Source organism: Sceloporus undulatus, chromosome 4 (genome assembly GCF_019175285.1).
Source record: "Sceloporus undulatus isolate JIND9_A2432 ecotype Alabama chromosome 4, SceUnd_v1.1, whole genome shotgun sequence".
NCBI lineage: Eukaryota > Metazoa > Chordata > Lepidosauria > Squamata > Phrynosomatidae > Sceloporus > Sceloporus undulatus.
The window spans coordinates 73013091-73036812 of NC_056525.1; the positions used below are offsets into that span (position 1 = coordinate 73013091).

General features: G+C 42.6%; 1 protein-coding gene across 2 annotated transcripts in view; it reads right to left on the reverse strand.

Annotated features, from left to right (window-relative positions):
• SLC6A9 (solute carrier family 6 member 9) overlaps nucleotides 1-23722 on the reverse strand; it is an 88803-nt gene that overhangs the window by 57490 nt on the left and 7591 nt on the right. For both annotated transcript variants that reach the window (XM_042464609.1, XM_042464610.1), the window contains exon 2: nucleotides 16688-16839. In XM_042464609.1, the coding sequence (XP_042320543.1) occupies nucleotides 16688-16717 (30 nt within the window). In that variant the 5' untranslated portion in view covers nucleotides 16718-16839. The remainder of the gene's footprint in view (nucleotides 1-16687; nucleotides 16840-23722) is intronic.

The following is a 23722-nucleotide window of genomic DNA, read 5'->3' on the forward strand; positions in this document are numbered from 1 at the left end:
ACACACACACAAAAATGCTTCTTCCTGACACTAGTTCTTTGGTGGTTCTTTTGAAAAGAATTGATTCGGAAACGTGTTCAACAAGGGGAATGATGGGTCTGAATCGCACTATTCTGGAGAGGAGGAACTAATAGCAGAGGGGCATTTACCATCCCTCCTCAGTTTCTGTAGATCCACCTTGTGCTTGTGGTATGACCTAAGGGCGCTGGATTTTTTAAAAAAATAAAATTGATAGAAGATTCAATTCACTGATTTTGCAACTACTTGCAATTACCTGAGTGATCCGACAGCAGTTCATAGTGAGGGAAGTAGTTGCAAAACCAATGAATCAAATCTTCTATCAACTGTACCTGTAACACTATAATAATAATAATATAATAAAGATTTATTTATAGCCCACCCAATCACGAAGAATCCGGGTGGGTTACAACAATAAAATACATCAAAATACACTATAAATGTGTAGCATGACAGGGCTCTCTCTGTTTCCTCAACACTGAAGTGAATACGTACATTGCACATTAAAGGAAAATGTCCAACTGCTTTCAGACAGGAACTAAGTGCTTGTGTAAAACACCAATAGATTTCTAGCCTAGTTCATCTTATGTTAATATGTATAATACATGCATTATATACATATGACTATATCCTATCTACTCCCCCTCTTCTTTTCCTTTCTGTTGTTGTTGTTGTTGTTGTTGTTGTTGTTGTTGTTGTGTGCCTTCAAGTCATTTATGACTTGCGGAGACCCTAAGGTGACCCTATCATGAGTTTTTCTTGGTAGAATTTGTTCAGACAATATTTGCCTTTGTTTTTCTCTGTGGCTGAGACAGTGTGACTTTCTGTGACTGAGTGGAGATTCAAATTCTGGTCACCCAGTGTCTTAGTCCAACACTCAAACATGCTGGCTCCCATTAAAATTAACATTTTAATAAACAGATAAATGAATAATGCATGAAAATATAGGACGAATATCATAGCATAAAATAAGCAAATAAAATAAACAAGGATGGGTCACCGCTAGATAAACTGAGAAAAATGAGCATATATGTTCAGGTCATCTTTGGCCATGAGTGGGAATTTAAATGGCTGCTGTGAACTGAAAATCTGGCCATACTTTCACCAAGGGTACATCTAGACTGTAGAAATAATGCAGTTTGACACCCCTTTAAGTTTTGTAGCTTCATCCTACATAATTCTGAAATTTGTGGTTTTGTGAAGCACCAGTACCCTTTGGCAGAGAAGGCTAAAGACTCTTTAAAACTATAAACCCCAGGATTCCATAGAATAGAGCTACAACACTTAAAGGTGTGTCAAATTGCATTATTTCTAGTATTTGCACCCCAAAATCAGAGGAGGATCCTGCCAATTCTGCTGCATAGTGTGTATGGAGCACACAACTGATCACAAACTCTCAGGCTAGAATGTGCAAAAGTGAGAACCACTTAAATACAGAGAGACAACACACTTCTTGTATGTACTATTAACAGGGGCAAGTAAAGAGGCTCAAAACTTTTCTTGTTGCAATGTACAAGGGGAGGCAAGAACATAAACTGGAACATCACCAGCATAAAACAACTCAGCAATTTTTAATGGAATTCGATCAGTCACTGAAAATACATTTCTACAGAGATTTAGCAGTAAATATTCACCCATCTCATCCTTCAAGAACACTGGAGTTAGAGCAGTTATCCAATCTGATTTACTCCACCATGGGTGTGGAATCCAGGGACCAATTGAAATAAGTGAGTAAACTTACACAACTTTTTGACTAAACAGACAGGAACTGCAGAAATAGAAGCTACTTATGAAATCTGGGAAATTTCCTGTCAGCACAGCTACTCACCACAAAGAAGAGCTTTCAGTTTCTGATGTCACTTTAACAAACTTTAACAAAGATGTGGGCACTATGACAGCAGCTCAAAACTTTAAACCAGGAGTGGGGAAGGTGTGGCCTTGGAGCTACATGCATCTCCCCCAAAGCTGTTTTTGTGGCCCCTGACCACTACTGACACCCGACTACAGGGATGTGTAAACTGTCTCCCTAAGAAGCTTTAGGATGGGCAGTGTATCTTTTAAGCAGATTGTACAACACCATGTTTAACATGTACACATAACTGTTTTTCAAAACTAGAAGTGGACGTCTGATAACTTCTGGTTTGGGGTTTTGACAGTTTTGGAAGTACACATTGCTCCCTAAAAGTTCCCTGACTCCACTAAAATTGCGCATCCTTGTCTTAAACATGTACCCAGCTGGTATATCACACCCTTCCTGAGCTACGGTCAAAATCAAATAAAAAATATCCCAAAACTTCACCCCACAAGCAACACTGAAAAATGAGAAACAACTGTGGTAAGAAACAAATACAGACCTATCAACAGGCTTAGCTGCTATGGATCCCTTGTATGAATATACTTCTTGTGAACCTTTATTCTGTTTCTGTACAATGATATTTCAGGCCATGGCAAAGTATACTCATTTTGCCAAAGTACACTAGAACGAATGAGGCAGCCTAATTGTACACATGTTTACTCAGACATGCCCTTGTGTTTAGTGGGACTTCCAGGAAAAGGTCATAGAATTTCATCCTGAATGTACTACCTACTTCACAGAACTCAGTTTTACAAGAAGTGGTGATGTTCCTTTCCCTCTGTAACATCTGGAAAAATAAATTGGTGATAAAATGATGGCTAAAAATGGACCCTTCTTGTTCAAGGTATCAATGATTACCAGATGGAAACATAAGAATGGTGGTAGACACCTACGACTGCTTTTATTCCATAAGTAAACTATCTGATCCTCTGATGGAAAAAAAACCACACAGAGATAAATATGTCTGTTTCAAAATGAAAGAGGTACTTTTAAATATTCCATTGGCCATGATCCAGCATCATCAAACTTAATTACAATGATGGAGCTCTATTATCATAGATACCATTTTATCTTTCTGACAACATTGCTTCTAACAACCTACCCTCTCAGGTAGGCAGAACCCTAACTAAAGGAACTGCAGATTGGGAAACAGTGGCTGAGATATTTTATCAGAAGCTATGATTTATAACTTTACAATGACGTAGCTATCCCTCTGAAGTAATATACAACCCTCCCAGTGAATTGTGATCATGCATATTGGGGAACCCTGTATGGTGTTCCATTGTGCAATGGAAGAACCTTTTATGCAATGGGGCCTCCCATTTGGGGTCATGGTGTTTCCACTGTGCAATGGTTCCAAAGATGTAGCTATGTCTCTGCTTCTTCTGGAGAATATTAATGTTGTGCAATGGTGCAATTCAACATTGCGTGACTATAAGTCAGTTTATGATAACTACCTGATAGAATGCTAGCTGACATTTCCAGTGCTTTCCTGGGTTCCAGCCCACATTAAGAACAGGGAGCTGAAGAGATGGAGTCTGCCACAGCTGCTTCTCTCAACCCACACCACGAATGCAAGAGTGCTGCAGACTTCATTTCCCAGTGCCCTAGTCCTAGATCATACATTCAGTTTACTACTGAGCAGGATGCCAGATCATTATTTTTAAATTATACTACTAATAATAACAAAACATTTAGAAAGATTTTTTTAAAAGTATCTAGGCAGATATATAGAGCTTAGATCAGGGGTGGAAAACATAGCTCTATAGATGTTGTTGAACTGTAACTCCCAACAAACCTACCAAGCATCACCAGTTAAATAATATCTACAGGTTTCTTTTATTAACTTTACTTCTGTAGTAAAAAGAAATGTATTCAAACTTTGGCAATAACACAATCATCATCTGAGGCAAATAAAGAGTCCCAAGCAGTTGAAATGCTTGCTTGTCACCCCAATGGAAACTGCTGCAATAAAAGTTACGTAACTTATGATGCTGTAGTCAGAATCTAGTAGGACTCCTGGCAATGAGCGCTTATAACAAATTAATCAAAGACAAAACCTGCTTTTCTTAATTATTTACCACTCATATCTCCATTAATTATAAGCTTAAATAGCTCATGGTACATCAAAGATGCTTTTTGCCCTTTATGTCAAAGATTTGTGATCTATAACTATTTCACTTTCCCAAGGAAATATGAAACAAATCTGTACTTTCTTGGCCCCATAATGGTTGTCACTACTGACTCACACATTTGAATCAAATCAGATAAACGTATTTAAAAATCATCATTATCATCAACAACCAGGTATATTTGGACCAGATTCTATTCATCTGGATATATATTTCTGATTTAACAATTAAATTTATTCATCTCAATTAATCTCTTTAATTAGTTTCAATTATTATTCCACCTTTTTAATTAAGGGTACTATGCTGATTGCGTACATGGGCCTAAATCCAATTGCTAGTCCAATGAGTATACCCACTGTATCAATGAGAACTTTGTAAATTTCATTGGCTCACTGATTCTCCTGTAGTTGGGAGAAGCAATTGGATTTTTGGCCATTGTGGATAATTTATTTTGGTAAGCAAGGATTCTTTGCAAAAGGTTGATTTTAAACAACAAAATAAAATTTGCTCAAGGAAAAAAGAGAAAGATACAGAACTAGGCATATAAGAAAATGAAGACACAAATATCATGCTAAATCGAGCATTAGGGAAGTGTGCTCCAAGTGTTACCACTCAAATTACACCAATTTTCTATACTACAGCAGTTTGGGACCCATTTAAAATAAGGCAGGAGAGAAGGCGGAAGGAGTATTAAACTCTTTCCCTTCTCACTTTCCTTCCTGAAACTGCCTCTTCTGTGCAGCTGTTTTTCCTCCTGTAGAGGTATTTCCAGCCTTGGAGCCAGGCCAGCAGAAAAACAGCAGCCCTTCTCTCTTTGGGAGAATCTTTACGAGCATCTGTCAAAACACACAAACACACAGAGATCAAACAGGGAATTGGCAAAGTAACAAGCTCATCATGTATTGTAATATATAGCTTGCTAATAATCTGTGCTAAAAGACAGTATAGTGGTTTGACTGTTGGATGACATCTATGGAGAACAGGGTTCGATTCCCTGCTAAGACATGAAACCCAGTGTGTGATCTTGGGCAAGTCACATGCTCTCAGCCTCAAGGGAAGGCAATGGCAAACATCCTCTGAACAAATCTTGCCAAGAAAACCCCACAATAGGTTCACCTTAGGGTCATCGGAAATGACTTGAAGGCACACAACACACACACACACACACAATTGTATCAATAGCTGAAGGAGCTGCTATGCTTACAGCTTGATCCAATACAGATTTTAAAAGAAATAAGCCCCTCTGATGAGACTTATGGCAAAGCAAGCATGCATTGGATTATGTCTTAGCTGGAGAGCAACCAATTTCTTCTTACTGTACTTTGGAGATGGATTCTATACAGGTATCAACTCTGTTTTTTCCACACATCTTTCTTTCTTTTTTAATAGGATAAAAAGTTCCTAGTTCAAGTCAAGTTAACGTTTATTGTACTAGCCAAAGGCATGACAAAATGAGCTTATCAAAAAGCATAAAACATTTAAAACAAAAGACACAGAATACAAAGGACAAAAAATGTCCCAACATTTAGTGTGCAGTTAAAATAGTTAACTGATAAAAAGACAAAAGGAAAAAGGGATATTTTTACTGGATATTAGTAAATTTATACAATATCATCATGAAATCTAATTAATACATTGCGTCTCCAAGGTAAATTATGGCAATTTTATTTAACTCTCTCTTTCTAATCTTTTTTGCAGCTATAGCAAAAAGAGCCACTCTATGTGTTACATAGTCATTGGTGTCACTCAAAAGGAATTGGACCGAATCAACCGTAGAGCTCCCACTTTTGTTTGTCAGCAAGGGTGTTAAAAATTTCTTTCTAGGGTTGCTGTATAATGGATGAATTAACAAGTAGTGAACAATATCCTGCACCTGAGATGAACTGCAGATACATAATCTGTTCTCAAAGGGGACTTTGTTGTAGCATCCATCTAGAACTGCAGTAGCCATTACTTGAAGTCGTAGCTCAGTGAAGGCAATTCTTAAAGTAGGCGACTTGAGTTTAGTCAAATATCTGGCTCTAAAATGTTCAGTCTTCAAAAAGGAGAAGCAAAAGGAAAATTGTGAGGTCCTAATTGACTGCAGATCTCTTCTTGAATAAGTCCAAAAAAGGTATTCTCTTAATTGCCTCTTATCCATGCAAATAACAGTGTTCAACTCAGAAAAGTTATAATTTTGTAAAAGAATTTGAAAACTTGATTTCTAGAACTGGTTGTTGCACATTTCCAGGTAACACAATGCTGAGAGATGATTAGTTGATAAGGTAGCAATATGTTTAAAATATCTTATCTGTGTATAATCTATTCTTGTTTTAACTGAGGGGCAGCCAGATTCAGTGCGCAAAAAAGCTGCAGGAGTTCCATTTGGTAAAGCATAGAGCTTTTGGAGAATAATAGTTAACAGTTGTTCATTACTTCATCTAATCTTACAGATAATGGAGATGAATGGAATTTATTCATTATCCTGTTATTGTGACTTAACAAAGACAATGTCACACTGTTTGTAGTATCTTTTTAATTGTTTTTATGTTATAGGTTGTAGCCTCATTAAATGGTCAAGCAATTCATGCTGTTGCATATAGCATTCAGTAAATCATGAAATGAATGAAGTGTACAGAATGAGAATGTCTTTCATATCACTGCCAAGAGCTTGTAGCATTCAAGCACACTGATGAGAAATTAACTTTTAAAGTATCTATGGCAGTTACTTTTGGGTAATAAATTATTTTAAAAATACAACTTCAATAGTAATTTAATTCAATGCCACTTGTGCAATAACTGTAACTAATTCCTTTTAAAAATAATTTTCCAAGCTCTGGTATTCATAAGCTATACGTTTTATGAAGCAAAGAAAAGCATTTAAATTGTATTTTAGACTGGACAAGGTTTTCTGATTAGCTGACATGAAAAAGAAAGAAAATATTCAGAAGGGAAGTCAGCTGAATAGCAATCAATCAATTCAGTTATCAAGACCATGAACCTGGAAGTGATTATTATTTTAACACAAAACCATAGAATCCTTATTAGCAATTCATACACATGTTGACATATTTTATGATTATTGTTTTCTGAAATGAACAGTGAAATCCTATGTTTATTTATTTGAAGCAAGTCACTTTATATTCAATACAGGCTAATCCTCTGGAAGTGCATTTAGGATTGCAGTTTTAAAAAAGTGATATTACTAGGATTTTACAGTGTGCCCTTGGTATCCACTGGGGTTTGGTTCCAGGAAACCCCCCCCCCCCATGGATACCAAAATCCATGGATGCTCAAGTCCCATTAAATAAAATGGCATAATAAAATTATGTCTCTTAAATAAAATGACAAATTCAAAGTTGGCTTTTTAGAATTTATATATGTTTTGAATATTTTCAAGCCATGGATGCTTGAATCAGAGAATAAATGGAAGTTGAATTCCATGTTAAATGTACTCTGTACTCATAGCAGAACGGTCTAGTATATGTGCAGAACTCTGGGCAAGAATGCCAGGAATTCCAAAGACACATAGTGGGACACTGACCATCAGAACAGATAAATAGATAAGAGGTAAATAGGTTTTTAAAGGCGTTTTATGGCTCAGTTTCAAACACCAGGTGACACCTCTGTCTAAGCTGTGTTTCAGATCTGAGGAAAGAATTGATGAGAGGTTGCCTCCAATATTCTATGAAGCAGACCACCTTTTTGGAACCACACTGCAGTCGTGGAGGTGAGGGGAAGTGCTAACAATGAATTTAAAACTATCAGAGTCCTCAGCCTTCAACACTTGTGCCAAGCCACAAGACAGAGCTGCAGAGGGCTATGGAGTGGTCCCAGAAGCCATTCCTCCCAGCAGCCTCACAGTGGCACAGTTTGGCCTCCCCCTTTTCCCTAGAATAAGAAAAGGGACAGCAGGTCAGGTATAGGGTGGGCCTATTTTTCAAGTATAAAATGAGTTACTATCTAACTCTCGTATCTGTCCTTCTTGGGGAAGATCATGGGCAGGAAGAAGATGTCCGTGCCAGACTTTGACATCCTCAACCGACTTTCTCAGGCCCTGCTGACGGCTCAGCCTCAATTCTCCAGGGCTACTGAGGCAGAAAATCCTCATCACCCCTCCTTCTGCTCCCCCTTATTATTCCAGGCAGAAGCGCTTCCGCAGCCCAGTAAAGACTCGGCACCCACAGTGGGGGGTGGCTTGGCAAGGTGCCTGGCATGCATGAGCCTGGGGCTGCTTCTTAAATCTTGACACCCAGAAGCAAAATTATCCCCCTCCTGCTTACCCCTGTTTCCCTTCACAGCTAAGAAGAACTGACCACCTCCCCAATATGTGGTGGCTGGACCATACACTATAGATGCCATCACCCTTTGCGTGCATCTTTGCCCTGTCTGCCTAAAAAAATCCCCCTACAGATGCCACAAGCCCCCAGGCAGTCAGGGAAGCTGCCCAAGAGTCAGGAATGGCTGGCAGGGGCTACTGTGCAAACAAAGGCAATGGTAAATCCAAGGACAAAACATAATGTCCTTCAAGCAAGCGAGAGTGTCTGGCAGTGACTTTCACTGGGGGTGGGTGGGTGGGAAATGGCTCCATCAAAGAATAACTGCGCGCGCGCACACACACACACACACACACACACACACCTCACACACATGAATACAATAAAGGGAATTTGTGAATGAATCTGACAGTGAGGGGAAAAGGCAGGTGCTTCAATAAGGTTAAACACCTTCTCACTCTTTGAGAAGCATCTTTCCTGGATTCATTGTATATTCCATCAGGACCCCTGAAGAATCAAGGTTTACCCCATGGTATCGAAGGCATTACATTCCGCCACTGTTGTTGGGTGCCTTCAAGTTGTTTCAAACTTATGGTGACCCTAAGGCAAACCTATCACAGGGTTTCCCTTTGTCAGAGGGAGGTTTACCTTTGCCTTCTTCTGAGGCTGAAAGAATGTGACTTGCCCGGGATCATCCAGGCGGAAACCATGGCTGAGTGGGGATTCAAACCCTAGTCTCCAGAACTGTAGTCCATCACTACACCATGCTGGCTCTCACACTCTGCCATACAATTTTTAAATCAGCATCACCACCACCACCCTGCCTGTACTGGGCCATTCACAGGGTTGTAGCTACAGATGAGACAAGAATTCTCATCTTTCTATGAAATCTTCCTTCCATCCCCAAATTGAAATAACTTTAAAATTCACTTGAACATTTTGAAATACAGTTTAAACATTCAAAGAAAAGGGGCAAGCGAAGTTACCAAGGGAATGCTAACACAGCAAATAACAGGAGTATATCACACGGAGCTTTTTGGTGGTGTTGTGGCTCAGTTCCAGCTCACTTCCGAAGTGATTGCACTTCCAATGATGCGGTTTCATGTCATAAACTGACTGTTTTATCAGACGCCATTGATTTCTATGGGAGCCCCTTGCGAATTGCTTCAGCAGTGTTTCTGAAGTCACCCCTCATTTTGGTAAAAACGGAAAAAAAGTGACTCCAGAGAATTCGCTTCCAGGCTGCCTTCAATTACACTGCGATTTGGTCTGGTGTGGAAAAGCACTCCGAAGCCACCCCTCTTGGCCCCTGCGTCCTGCTCTCCATCATTCCCCTCCTCCTCCTTCATGCCATCTCCTCCTCTCTGCCAATCAGCCGATCCCATCAGCCCCTGTGTCCCCTGCATCCTCCTAGACCCCAATCTGCTCCCCTCCTTCAGCCTGCCACCAATCCCATCATCCCCTGCCTTCTCCTAGACCCTGATCTGCTCCCCTCCTTCAGCCTCCCACCAATCCCATCATCCTGACTGCTCCTGCATCCCGATCCGGGCCCCAGGGACCCCCAGCGAGCTAACCCATCACCCCCTGACTGCTCCTGCATTCCGATCCTGGCCCCAGGGACCTCCAGCGACCTATCCCAAACCCCTGCCTTCTCCTGCATCCCGACCCCCAGCGTGCTAACCCATCATCCCCTGACTGCTCCTGCATCCCGATCCTGGCCCCAGGGACCCCCAATTATCCCCTGACTGCTCCTGCATCCCGATCCTGGCCCCAGGGACCCCCAACGAGCTATCCCATTATCCCCTGACTGCTCCTAGACCCCGATGAAGGATGACAGCTAAGGAAGGGGCAGGGAAGGAGGACAGCGTCCAGAGCCCCATTGAGCATACCCAAGGGTGTCGATTCGAATTGTTGAACCCTCAAAGTGTGCTCTGGTGTAGTAATACAATGTGCACTCACTCCTCTTTGCTTGAGTCTGCATCACATGACTTGCTTGGAATCGAACTGACTTCGCTTGCCCCTCACTTCGGAAGGACAACAGAAAGGCAACCAGGTGTGGAAAAACATGACGTTTTAACCTCAATCTGCATTGCTAGAGAGGAGTGACTCTGGATCTGGTGTAAAAAAAATCACGCTTTGCATTGCTAGAACAGGAGTGACTGCAGATCTGAGTTGCAACCCCCTCCCCCCACCACATGTGTGATAAGGTCCTAAGACTGCTAGGTGTGAAAAATTTTCAGTGTTGTAGTCCCTGTATTGTTAGACATTTGGGGAAATTTTGAAGGAAAATTTCTCACGGGTGTGTGTGTCAGAATTCTTTTTTGGGGGGCATTTGCCATCCCAGTAGCTACATGGTTCCTGTCTCACTGTGGGGATAGGAGCTCAATCTTGTCCATCTGGACCAGGAAGGAATAGAAGCTGTTTTTCTCAGGTCCTGCTCCCTTCTCCCCTCCCTGACATTTGCGGGCTATACTAACATGATTCCAGTTGCAGAGAAAGAAAACCAAAACAAACTCAGGTTCCAAATCATCTAAAAAATGTGCTTGTTAGCATCCAAGATTGTTAACACCCCCAACCTGCACAGGGCTCCTAAAATGTTGACATTTCCCTGTCACTTGAAAGCACCCCCCCCCCAAAAGTGTTGTATCAGCTTTCTGTGTGGATCAATTCCCAAGAACCAAAACAACTTTCTCCAAAACTTGGCTCTGTAGCAAATGCCCAGAAGTAGACCAACCCTGAATAGACAACCGTTTCCCACCTATCACTGGACCTCACTACTTTCTTCTTATTTCTGAGTGCTCTGCAAAAATGGTGAATGGATAGAGTATGCTCTTAAGATACATACAAGTGATGTTTGCCCTGTGAAATCATACTGTGCCTCAGAAAGCATTTCTGAGCAGTCGTTCATGCCAGTTGTCCAGTCCCTGGGCTAAACCAGTTCTCTTTCCTGTCTTATTGGCTCAGAGAACTTAATAAAATTAATAAATCTTCATACAAAATTATACATAACAATTCAGCAATGGCCCAGTAGTTCTCCACTGTAGGCGTTCCCCAGTCCTCCAGATGCCCCTTTCCTCTTCCTTACTTTCCTGATTCCTTCTTTTTGTTTCCCAGACTGGGTTTTTTACAGACACTTTCAAACCTGGCTTTTGAAACTCTGGTAAATTCCACAAAACAGATTCAAATACTGAGTAGTAGACATGATCTGAATGATAGTGCTGACATAGGTGATCACTCTTATGGCTCTCAGCCCAGTTTCCTCTATCTCCCCCACGGGCTGAGAAACTGTAACTTTCCACAATGTCAGAAATATGCAGGCAAAGCCACTTTGGGTGAAAGGTAAACAGAATAAAGTTGGCATTTCTGAGTATACAGAAGATACCTGGTCATTATACTCATAATTATCTTCCTAAACATCAGACCTCTGAGGAATCTTGATGACCACTAGACAAAAATCCTTACACTCATAAAAAGTAGTACAGGACAGAAATGCTCAGCCACGCTGAGTCGAGGTTTCCTTGTGCGCTTCAGCAAAGCCTTCTGGGCATTTATGACATCTGGAACACATTTCTTTCCTCATGTAGTTGCCTCTTTAATGCACTAGCACTTGTGTGTGTGTGTATTTGTATCACCTCCCAGTCCACAAGAGTTCCCAAGGTGATGAACAAATAAAAACCAATTAAAACATTACAAAGATAAAAACATTTTATAAACACCTTAAAAATATTCTTTAAAAATCCCTAAAGGCAGTCTAAAAACAATCCTAGAATCCAGTTTTGAAGCGTTAAAACAGTGTTTTCAGACACTGAATGCCATGTGGAACAGCACTGTTTTAGCTGATCGCTGGAAGCTTAAAAGAGATTAAGCCAACATAAGTTTCTTGTGTAGGGAGTTCCACAGTTGAGATGCAGTTACAGTGGACCTTCTCACATGGTGGTTTTTGCAACTCCAATCCAAAGCCACGTGATTGATTATCACACGTGATTGCTTTCTATTGGGGGGGTGTCGTTCTGAGCCGGATGCAAAGTCAGTCCAAAGTGACTCCGGATGTAGGTGAATTTGGTAACAAGCAAATTCACAAAAATTGTTTCCAAGCTCACTTCGATTGCAATCCGAATTGGTCTGGTGTGGAAGATCACCCCAATCTCACCCCCCTGGTCCCCTGTGTCCTGCTCCTTCATCCTCCTCCCCCCCCCCCCCCATCCCCCCCCCCCCCCCGGCCCCCTGCGTCCTGCTCCTTCATTCTCCTCCTCCTCATCCACCCCGATCCTTAAGGTGAAGCTGTCATGGGAGTTTTCTTGGTATGTTTCTCCAGAGGGGATTTGCCCTGGGCTTCTTCTCAGCCCCACTGAGCATACGCAAGGGTGCCAATTCAAATAATTGAATCCGTCTGGTGTGGTAATTTACAGTCCACCCTCTCCTTACGCGAGGGATCCGTTCCGGACCCCTCCGCGTAAGGTGAATTCCGCCTATGCTCAAGCCCCACTGGAAACAATGGGGCTTGTGAGCAGTGGCGTGGCGGCGCAGCGGGCGCAACAGGTATGCGCCCCCATTCAATTGAATGGGACGCGCCGCCCCTTCTGCCCCACGCGCTCCCACACTTGAGCGCGTAAGCTCAAGTCTGCGTAAAGCGCACCCGCGTATGACACGGGTGCGCTGTATTTTGCATTAGCTCAGATTTGCCTCAGGAATGACCACAATTTTGCTCTTCACGTGTCATAATTAATCATGTGAATTGCCTTGGATTCAAATTGACTCTGCTTCCCCTTCCCTTCAGAATGGCTTTGGATTGGAGTTCCTATTTCACGTGTGATAAGGGCCAGTGACAGCCATGTTACATGTACCCACCAACCCAACTTCATGAGGTGTTGGGACTCACAACAGGGCCTCCTCTGAAAATCTCACATTTCTGGCAGGCTCATATGGGAAAAGGCAGTCTTTCAGTGTTTCAGTTATCTTAGCCTCAAGTCATTTAGGACTTTGTAGATCAACACCAGCACCTTAAATTGAGCTCGGAAGCCAGTTGGAAGCCAGTGCAGTTCTTGCAGGACCTATATTATATGGTCTCTAAACTACACACCTGACACCAGTATCGCTCTGCTTCATTTTGTACCAGCTCCAGTTTCCAAGCACTTTTCAAGGGCAATCCCACATAAGAGTGCATTACAGTAGTCTGAGATATAATTGAAGCATGAACCACCATGGCTAGATGTGCCTCCCTCAAGAAAGACTGGAACCACTGCAAAGCAACACCCCCAAGTCCCATATCAGTCAAATGAGCTGATGGTATCAAATGCCACTGAAAGATCCAGGAGGACCAACAGAGATACACCCTTGTCCAACTCCCAGTGTAAGTCACCCACCTTGATGACAAGGCAGTTTCTATCCCATAACCAAGCCTAAACCCAGATTGGGATGGGGCCAGGTAATCTTTTTCTCCCAGGAAAACCTTGAGCTGTGTGTTGCCACCACTAACTCTATGACCTTCTTAGAAATGGGAAAGTTTTTGCAACAAAGGGCTAAAAATTGTTTCCTTTACAGAACCATGGGACTAAGCAGCTCTGTAGGTATAGTTTTACAATCCAGAGAATCAGCCTCAAGTAGCCAAGCACCAATATCTCTGGGATTAATTTCATGACACATGCTAGCATGCAATAAGATGAAAAAACAGGAGATTAATTTGGCCTAGAAAAAAAACATCCAACTTGAAAATATTTGCTCACTCACAACTCCTTTATTTTCTTGCACTGCACAATCTACAAACATCGGTAAAAGGTCTCCTGAAAAGTGTAGTATTTAGAGAGATAAGGCAGTATCTTCATAATAGAGAATTCTTAAAAGGACTAGTGAGGACTGGCTTCTGGGGGAAATGCCAGCACAAGAACCAAAAGTGAGCCAGTGGTCATCTTGAAGAATGAGTTACCCAGGAAGATGAACAGGGGGTGGGTAACCAGGACACAATGAGAAGGGAGGGTGACCAACAGATTCTTGTGTACCTCAAACAACCCCTTTTTGTGTCTCTTCCTGGAAAACATTTGTGGGTTTTGGACCAGGACAGCCTGTGCCAGGGTTTCTTTGTTTGTTTATTAAGGCATAGACCTTAGCAAACAAGGCAAGAGGAGGGCTTAGTCAGGAATGTACCTTATAATAATGATCATAATGATGATCAAAACTCCCAGAGGAAAGGATCTAGGGAGGAGGTATTACATTCTTGAGAACCTGCTAACCCAATATGCTATTCCTATATTGGGAGAGGCGATTAGTGGGTGATGGGTTTAGGCTGCTATTTCAATGATGTCTAGGCAGCTCAGCGAGAGGATTAGTATCTTTCCTGCAGCCAGAAAGCTCCAGGTGGCTGCTCCAGTGACCCAGAGACACCACACATTTTGCATGGGAACAGCCAAGAATTTTTGCATCAGGTAATGAGAAGGGGCTGCAGGTTAGAACTGAAAGGCACTTCTGGTTTGTTCCCCCATGCCCATATCTTGTCTTATGTGGCTTCTTAAAACATCTTCTTTTCTGAAACAACACTTAGCTCCCAGTAATTTAAAACAACAGAGCCTTTTAGCACTGTAATAACAGATTTATTACAGTGTAAGACTGTGTGGGCTACAGTCTGATGAATCAGACACTGGAAGTATATTCCAGAGTTACAGGTACACATGCACATGATGGGTGAAGGTGGAGAAATGAAATGCTAATATATAGGCATTGATAATCCTATAATTAACAATGACCATTTACAACACAGCTGATGCTGTATATTCCATCACCTCCACCATACGCTAGGGCATGAAATGGTGTTGAGAAAGGGTTCTGGAAGCACAATTGCAGCCAGAGTGCTGAGCGATAACATAAAAGCTTTGACAAAAGAAAAAGGCAAGAATGCATACAAGGAACAGTATGATACAGTGCACCAGGAGCACTGCTCTTTGTGTTTGTGCGTGTGCAAGCATGCGTACACATTTCCAGGCCTGCTGGGATGCTTCTGAAAGCAATGTGTGCAGGCCAAAGGAGTCTTCTGCCAAACAAACATATGAATCTGAGTGATTTCATATACACACACACCATTTGCCATCCAGAATGAGCCAATTTGGGTTGCAAGAAAACGTAAGCCAGTCATGGACTAGTGCGCCCCTGTGACCATCTCCTTTCATTTCAGTAGATGCTGGTTGATCTGAGTTGTTTCCCAGTCAGCTGAGCAACATTCAATGCATCCAAAAAACAGCACTGTTGAGAGCAGCACCCTATTTACATAACCCTCTGTGAAGAAGGTGTGTGGGGAAATGTCCCTCTGTATGTGTATATGCACACACATTATATCACAAACTGAACTGCACTATGCTGCATACAAGAAAGCAAGAGTGAAAGTGCTCTCTATTTCCATAAAGGGTCCGACTCAGACAAGGCGAAGAAAAAATGTAAAGCAGACCATGAGAGGAAAGATGCAAAGGAATGTACAAACCTGCCCATGAAATCCTGCAGAAGAGAAGACCCTGTGTTCTTTGTGCATAGAATGCCATAGAGTGTATGTCTATGTGTGTGATGTGTGGTGAAGCTATCTCCATTCCCCTTCCCCCACATGTTCCAAGCCTGAAACTGGCGCGGTGCCCCCTGGCTGGGGTGCAGGCTATTTCAGGCGTCTCCCGGGAGCCTTGTTCTCTGTAAATGTAGAAATCCAAAATACAAACAAAGTAGCGGCATGGTGGAGCCAATTTTTTCCCACCTGCTGGACTCTGTATGTTTCCCTGGCAGTGCTTTGTGACCTTACAGCATTTTAGGGGAAACAACATCACTTTGATGAAGTATGACTGAAGAAGGGACCTTCTATGCTGACCTTTTCCTGGGTTTTTGGGGAGAGGAAAGGGACAGAAGACAGTTTCCTATACCCTGCATTTTTATATGTGTACATAACGTATCAGCAGAACTAATAACCCCCAAATACAGTCAAGACGAGTATTCACAGTAACTTTTGTCATTTTTCGTCTCCACTCCTTCCAACAGTCATCATTTGGACTGAGATTAAATGCTGGTTAATTTGCCCAGGAAACCTTCCCACCCTCCTTCTTGCTCTGGGACAGTCCTGATAAGGAGGGGTAGAGAAGCTGGGAACTGTGATTAGTAGAGAGGAACCTTCACACTTGACACATAACAGCATTATGCATTCCAGCTGAACAGATGAACCCAGTGGGAGATGATGCTTGGTATAACTTAGCCAGCACACTCCCATGACTTGGTTCAAATGGGAAGACTGAGGCATGGAGAAAAGTAGATGTTGGAGCAATAGATGTTATACTTTTCTGAAAGATTACCAACAGCTTCTTCCACCAAGGCTCATAGATATTCCACTACCACCCAATAAACCATCCTCCAACTAACTACACAAGCACGATATTCCACAGTGCACTAGGGAAGCCCAAACTCACCAACAACCCCTCACTGCATTTTTCTGCCATCGTCAGGGGCTGCAATGTGGGCGCCCACCTGCCCGCTGTCCCGTCTTGATGGCTACACTTCCCAGGATACACAGAGAGCTCAGATCATATGGCAGCACCAATTATACCAAAGGAATGGCAGTCTGTGGAAAAGAAAAAAGGGTACATGTCAGAGAAAAGAAACGCAATGGACAACAGCAACAGTAATAGAGGATTCTTGCTTCCTACACCCTGCACCCTCAATCTTCAGAGGGAAGCATCTAGGGATGTCACCAAGACTAATCTGCAAGCCCAGTATGATTTGTTTTGAAAGGTCATCTTCTTTTTAACTGTGGACAAAAACTAATAATAAAGTACTTATGCTTTACTTTCTAAATTCACCATACAGCCAAAGATGGTAAAAACAGACAGAGTTGGGAGGGAACACAGAAGTGAGGGTAACAACAGGCCCTATAACTGCCCCCTTTTTGTGTATTCTTTCAGCTCACTACTGCCATCTCTGGAGTGAGAAAAAGCGGCAAGGGTGACACATGGCTGCAAAGAGCATAGCCAGCGCTCAAGGCAGGGGAAGTCTTCAGGGCACTGAGCACGCACAGGGGCACAGCTGCCATTCAGGACACAGATGGGAGGCAATTGCCTTCCACCCTGGTGCATCTCGTCACGTGCCAGGTCAGCTTTACCATTGTGCTAGAGACCAGGTGGTACGGTCAGGCAAGGAAAAGGGAATGAAAAATTGCCCACCCTCTCATTAATGCAATACAGAGCTGGTAAAGGACGTTTCTTCCTATGTAGCCATAGTGTATGTAAGCCTGTATCTCTCTCTCTCTCTTTTTCTCTGTGTGCTCAGAGCAGGAGAGGGCAATACTAAAGACAATTTGTGAGGTATGGTAAAGCTGAACGATCGGGCAGTTGCAACCACAGCTTAGATAAATTCCCTTTTAGATTACAGCTCCCAGAATCTCCTAGCCAGCACGAAGGATTCTGGGAGTTTTACTCTCCCCAAACAAACTTGTTTGAGTTCTGGTCACAGCAGAGCATAATGTAACTCACAGGGTGGTGCATGAGAGAATGCCTTTAAACATAAGAACAAGGTGGAGTGAGGAGGAGCAGGCCCCTGGTGGTAGAGATAAGGAGTCAAGTGCTTGAGTATTTCTACACTGTCTTGTCCAGAGGTCTCATGCTGGGGATGTAAACCCTAAAGACCTCCCTCTGCTGTGCTGATATGACCCCAGAAAAGGTGACATGGAGAAAATAAAACCTCAGTTAATCCTTGACCCTTGCTCAGGCTCTCAAGTTGAGTGGCCCAAGTGCCCCACTTTATCTTGTCTTGTTTGTTTATTTGTTCAATTCCATGATTGCGCCAACCAGATCAGGGCAGCATAACTGGATCTGTTTCTCCCCACAACAACCATGTGAGGTAGCTCAAGATGAGAAAGAGCAACTCACAATTCTTCCACTGAATTTCACAGCTTAGTGGAGAACGGGACCTGAATTTTCCAAGTCTCAGTCCAACACTATGATTGTTATATCATGCTGATTCTTTGGGGTCAACTCCCTTGCCTAAAGATTGAACCACCCAACATGCAGGCAGGCACACACGCACACACAAACAGAATGGGGGTGCTCCAGGCTCTTCTTAATGTGCTATCTCAACACTTAGTTGTCTCTCCAAGGACATGGCTTTTGCAAGAAAAAGGCCATGAGAGTTCAACCTTCTCAGTTCTTATGCAAATCTACACCAGCATCCCATTCCTCCATTGCCAGACACTGATGGATCCCAGGTGCCCTCTCTTGGCCCCTTGAGAATCATCTGACTGCATCAGAAATTTCTGGTCATCAGGGACCAAACATCACATATTCCTCACCTGAGCTCCAGTTTATGAAAGCATGGAAATTAGAGCCTCATTCTTCCCTTCTCTCTTGGGATATGTTCATATCTGAGTACCAGGAAAAACTGGCATGCAAAGCATAGCTTGGGAGACTAGTTAGAAGACATGAGACATAAATAGTTCCCTCTAAAATATTATTTTTAAAAAGTCAAAATTTTGAAGCCCAGAGGGCTAAATAAAAATGCCAAAAGCCTCCTGTTCATTTCACTATGTGGGCTCCTGGATTTCTGCCTTAGGGGCCTGTCCTGACACCATCACCAAGGCTACTAACTCTTATGGGTGAAGTGGACATTTTACAGTGGGTGATATTATCAGCAAAGGCTTCTGCTAGGCAATTGTCCTGCTTCATTCATGGAATTTTATGGAGACTCTTTCCTTTGAAATCCTTCAGTGTTCCCCCAGTACTGTTTCTTCCCCTGCACACTAAAATATTTGCTAGTGTGGAAAAATGAAATATAACAATTGCCAAATTTATACACAAGCTATGTAAGTTACAATGTGAAGTCGAAGGCTTTCATGGCCGGCATCCATAGTTTTTTGTGGGTTTTTCGGGCTACGTGGCCATGTTCTAGCAGAGTTAACTCTGCTACAATATGGCCACATAGCCCGAAAAACCCACAAAAAACTATGGATGCTGGCCATGAAAGCCTTCGACTTCACATTGGAAATCTCTGTGGGGAGAAATTGTTCCAAGACACTTGGAGACTGGAAAAACTCCAGATCAGGAAAGCACATCTACTCTGCTCACTAACTTTCCTGCTACGCTGCAGAGACACAGACACCATACCATAATTTCTCACAGCAAAAAGGACCTTCAAATCACCACAGGCCAAACACATCTACAACAGGACAGAGCAGGCTATCACTCCTGCCTCTCCAGATCATACAATATATATAGCCAAGTCATTTCCAGGCAAACATTCTCTGAAGATGCCAGCCACAGATGCTGGTGAAACGTCAGGAAGAAACTCTGCTAGAACATGGCCACATAGCCCGAAAATCCCACAAAAAAACTATATAAGTTACAGTTTAAGATCTCTGGAGCTGAAGGACTTCTAAGCAGATTTTAAAAACATTTTACATAATTGGTAGGCTAATGCATGTTGGGGTGCAATGCTATGGAGCCTCTTAAACTCAGCATGGTTTAGGACAGCTTCTGACTCTCAGTGGGCATAACAAGGACACTCAGAAGAAACTAGAACTTATGTTTTGCATCACCAGCGGTAACTTCTGATCACCCTCAATTTTTGTTTCCTGCTCTTTCAGGGCCTCCAAATCAGAATTTATAGCCCCAGATGAACCCCTCTCTCCAAGGCTATTTTTGGGTGAATTTTTTTCAGTCACTCTTTTTAAAAAGGGGGGGGGTAAGGGAGAAGGTCTGTCTGTTACATGGGGGCCACTAGCTGTATAATTCCCATCCCTGCTTTAGGACCTGTCTTAATACAGCCTTGAATCCATAGCTGAATGATACCTTTCGATCAGGAGTGCTAGGACCTATCTGGAAGCACTCTCTGTAGCAGAGATTCCTATGCTGAAACAAAGGGGTGATTGTTGCTCCAGATCAACACAAATTATCTTGGACATGTCACAACATACTGAGATGCTCAAACTTCACAGGAGAATACAATCTCTGTAGGAGGAATGGCCCAAACCAGTGAGTCCTTGGAGAAGACACAGAGGGAGGAACTGTATGCTGAGAAAGGCAAGAGAAATTCAATAGCAGTAGACATTATGAAGGAAGCAGAGCTTGGAAAAGTTATGTTTTCTGAACTAAAAATCCCAAATCCCAGCACTCATCATAGGAATTATGGAAGTTGTCCTAAAAATGTCTAATTTTTCAAGCTCTGGGTACAGTACAGGTATGCCCCAGTTAACAAAGACATGCTCCCATGCATTACTTGTTTAACAGAAAATTTTGGTACCAGAGGCAGAATTTGGTACCAGAGGCAGAAATAACTTGGAAAGAATAGGGATAGATTCGTACACCACCAAAAATGAAGAACAGTTCAATATGTTTTAGCAAACTTTTTATTAAAAATTAATACTAGTCATACATGAATTGAAACAATCAGGTCAGGTAAACCTTATATAGGTAAACAAAAACATTTGTAACTTTCTAGAGCAGGGGTAGGCAACCGTTTTGAGCCGGGGGCCGGGTTGCTGTCCCTCAGACAACTGGGGGGCCGAAGCCAAAAAATAAATAAATAAATAAATAATTTTTAAAAAATTTAAATAAATAAATAAACCGGGACAAATGTAGGACAACATTTTCAAATGGTGGACACTTTTTTTTAAAAAAGTGGAGGACACGCAAAAAAAATTGCTGATTTTTAAAAAAATGTTAATATAAATGCATGTTTCTGAGGCGTCTATAGACAATTGCCCCCCTTGCCCCTGTGCGCGAGAGGCCAAAGGCCCCGGCGGCATTCGGCGGCAGGACCAGGCTGGGGCCGGTCCCAAGGCCTCGCCGGGCCACATCCGGCCTGCGGGCCACAGGTTGCCTACCCCTGTTCTAGAGACTACCTGAAGGCTGCTTCTAAACTGGATATAGAGATTCTTTTTCTTTCACCAGCTTTTGCTTTTCTCAGATTTCCATTTTGCTGACCAGATTTATGAATTTATGGGTTTTTCAACATTCAAAAGATTGCTGGTGTAGCAGGCTTCTCTCTTGTCTACTTTTCTCTCTTTTTTGCTGTTTATACATGCTCAATAATGGATTCTAGAGGTAGCAGTAGTTTATCATGCCTGTTGAAGGCAGGCACACATGGCTATGGTAGGACAGTCTAGAATAGAATCTTGTTCTTTCTCTAGCTCAAGGTTTATCGCACTGTTTACTACAGAAATAATGGTGCAACCTGATACTGGAAGCTGGTATATCTCCAGCCCATGTTTGCCTCCCTCCAAATGACAATGCTGCTACAAAAAAATTAACTCGACAGAGAATCGGGGGAAAAGGAGGACTAGGAAGGCATAAAAAGCCTTTGTAAAGAGGAGCGTTACTGTAAGAGACTAGTAGGGATCAGAGTAGCATGGGTCGGGCAAAGCACAACTCCAAGGTAGCATCTGTCCCCACAAAGCTGTTTTTATGACCCTCAGCCCTTCCAGACTCCCTGAACTGGCCCTTTTCTGGCTAAAGAGGGTGGTAGTCTCTTTGAGAAATCTCTAGGAGCAGCAATTCACCTTTTAAATACATTAGAGCCCTGACCCTTCCCATACTGTTTAACATTTTTTTAAAATACCAATTTTTCAAAACCAAAAATGAAATTCTGACCATTTCCTGTTGGTTCTGTTTTCTCTGGATTTTGTGTATTTGGGGTAGTTGGTGAAGCCCCCGGAAGGTGACATAAACAGAATAACCTGGTACAGTCACCTATCTCTGGTGGTTGACACTACGACTGGGTAGAAAATTCCACATCCTGACTATTTAAATGTGCAGCTGCTTCTGTTCTTAAAAACATGCAGACAATATTGTATCACCTTTGGACACAAAGTTATGCCAGAAATTTTTAGCAAGTTCTAGGAGACACAAAGGAAAAATGCAGCTAATTTCTCAAGTTCAGCTGGAAGCTTTTTGGCCTTCCCTGTAACTGACAAAACCAAAAAATTAAAAAATAAAATAAAAATAAAAGTGTTGCATTTATACAACACTTCTCAGCACAAACTTTGGGTACCTTTGGCCCAGAATTCATTTTTTTCAAGTGCCGAATGAACACGGCCCAGAATGTGTGACTGCTACTAGGTATATCTTTCATCACCACCTGTTTAAGGTAAAAGGTGAATTCTCCACAACATTGTAACCATCTAACCAGGAAATAGGCTTCTTCAACAAAAAAGGTGAGACATGTATAATATTAGACTCCACTGTCCTCAAAGCCCAGTTCCTGTAATCAGAAATGAATTCAAAACACCAGTCCAACTAACAAATTGCCCCCAATTTTTAAAAAAAATCTAAACAGTTCAGGATCCTTCTCAGAGCAAGCTTGTCTCTTTTACTTTGAAGAGGACATTGTAAGTACACTTTCCTGCAGCAAAGTAACTGCCACAGGAGCCAAGGTGGAGGCACAACAAAGAAGACACAGAGGGCTGCAGAAATCCAAAGGGGACACTGAGGAGAGAGGGGAACAGAGGACTCTTTTCTGCTCCAGGATCCTGAATGTGAGGAAGTTCGTGAAAGACACTCCCTCCAGCTGTCAGGGAGCAGAGAGAAGTTGCATCTTACACAGCTAGGCAGGAAAGGAGTTATACACAGAAAGTGTTATGTGATATGGGATAGAACTCCGCCTCTAAACTTGACTGACTTGAGTTGCCTCTCATTCTGGACAGAGGCCTTAACGATGTTTTCTCTTTTCATCCCTCAGCAGACCTTGTCCTGCCAACAAATCCCTAGTGCATTGGGATGCAGAAAAGTCCTTTGCTTGGCCATGCCAAAAACAAGGAAGTGCAACAAAAATCCCTTCAAAGAGCAGGGACATCTCACAAAGGGGGCACGCGGAAGCTGTGCCCAGGGATGACACAGTGTCTCAGAGCCACTTTTGTTGAAGCACACCCTTCCCCCCTACCCACTTACTTCGGTGGACAGCCCACCCTACTCCAAGCGACAAGAGCAATGAGCTTTCTCCTGCATTTTGGCCTGGTGCACAGAACTTTCCTGTCTCACTCAGCCAAATAGACTTTGGCAACTGCACCAACCCAACAGTAAGGGGATCAGAAGTCCTGCAGGAAAGCCAACAAAGTTACCTTGGAAGAAGAGTTGGCAGTGACTTTGGGAGGGGACATTTGAAAGCTGGAGGGGGGGGGGAGATAGATTCTACCTGACACTATGGAAACAATCCTGGAGGCAGCTCAGCCAAACTGTTACGTTAACAGTAATCAGATCCCTACAGTTGCTACTGATTCACTACTCAGGTCTAAGGCAATGCAATGAATGTTTCCCAAGAATCACGTGCCTGACAGGTTATTTAAGGCCCTCAGCCCAGAAATGGGAAATTGGGAAGCATCCTACAGAAGCATCCACATCAGTGACAACAAAAGCTTGTTCCTGAAACATGTTGCACAAATATGATTATGTAGCCTGTGCTGGCCACTTCCCACTGATGGATATGATAATCTCAGGTTAAATACACACACACACACACAC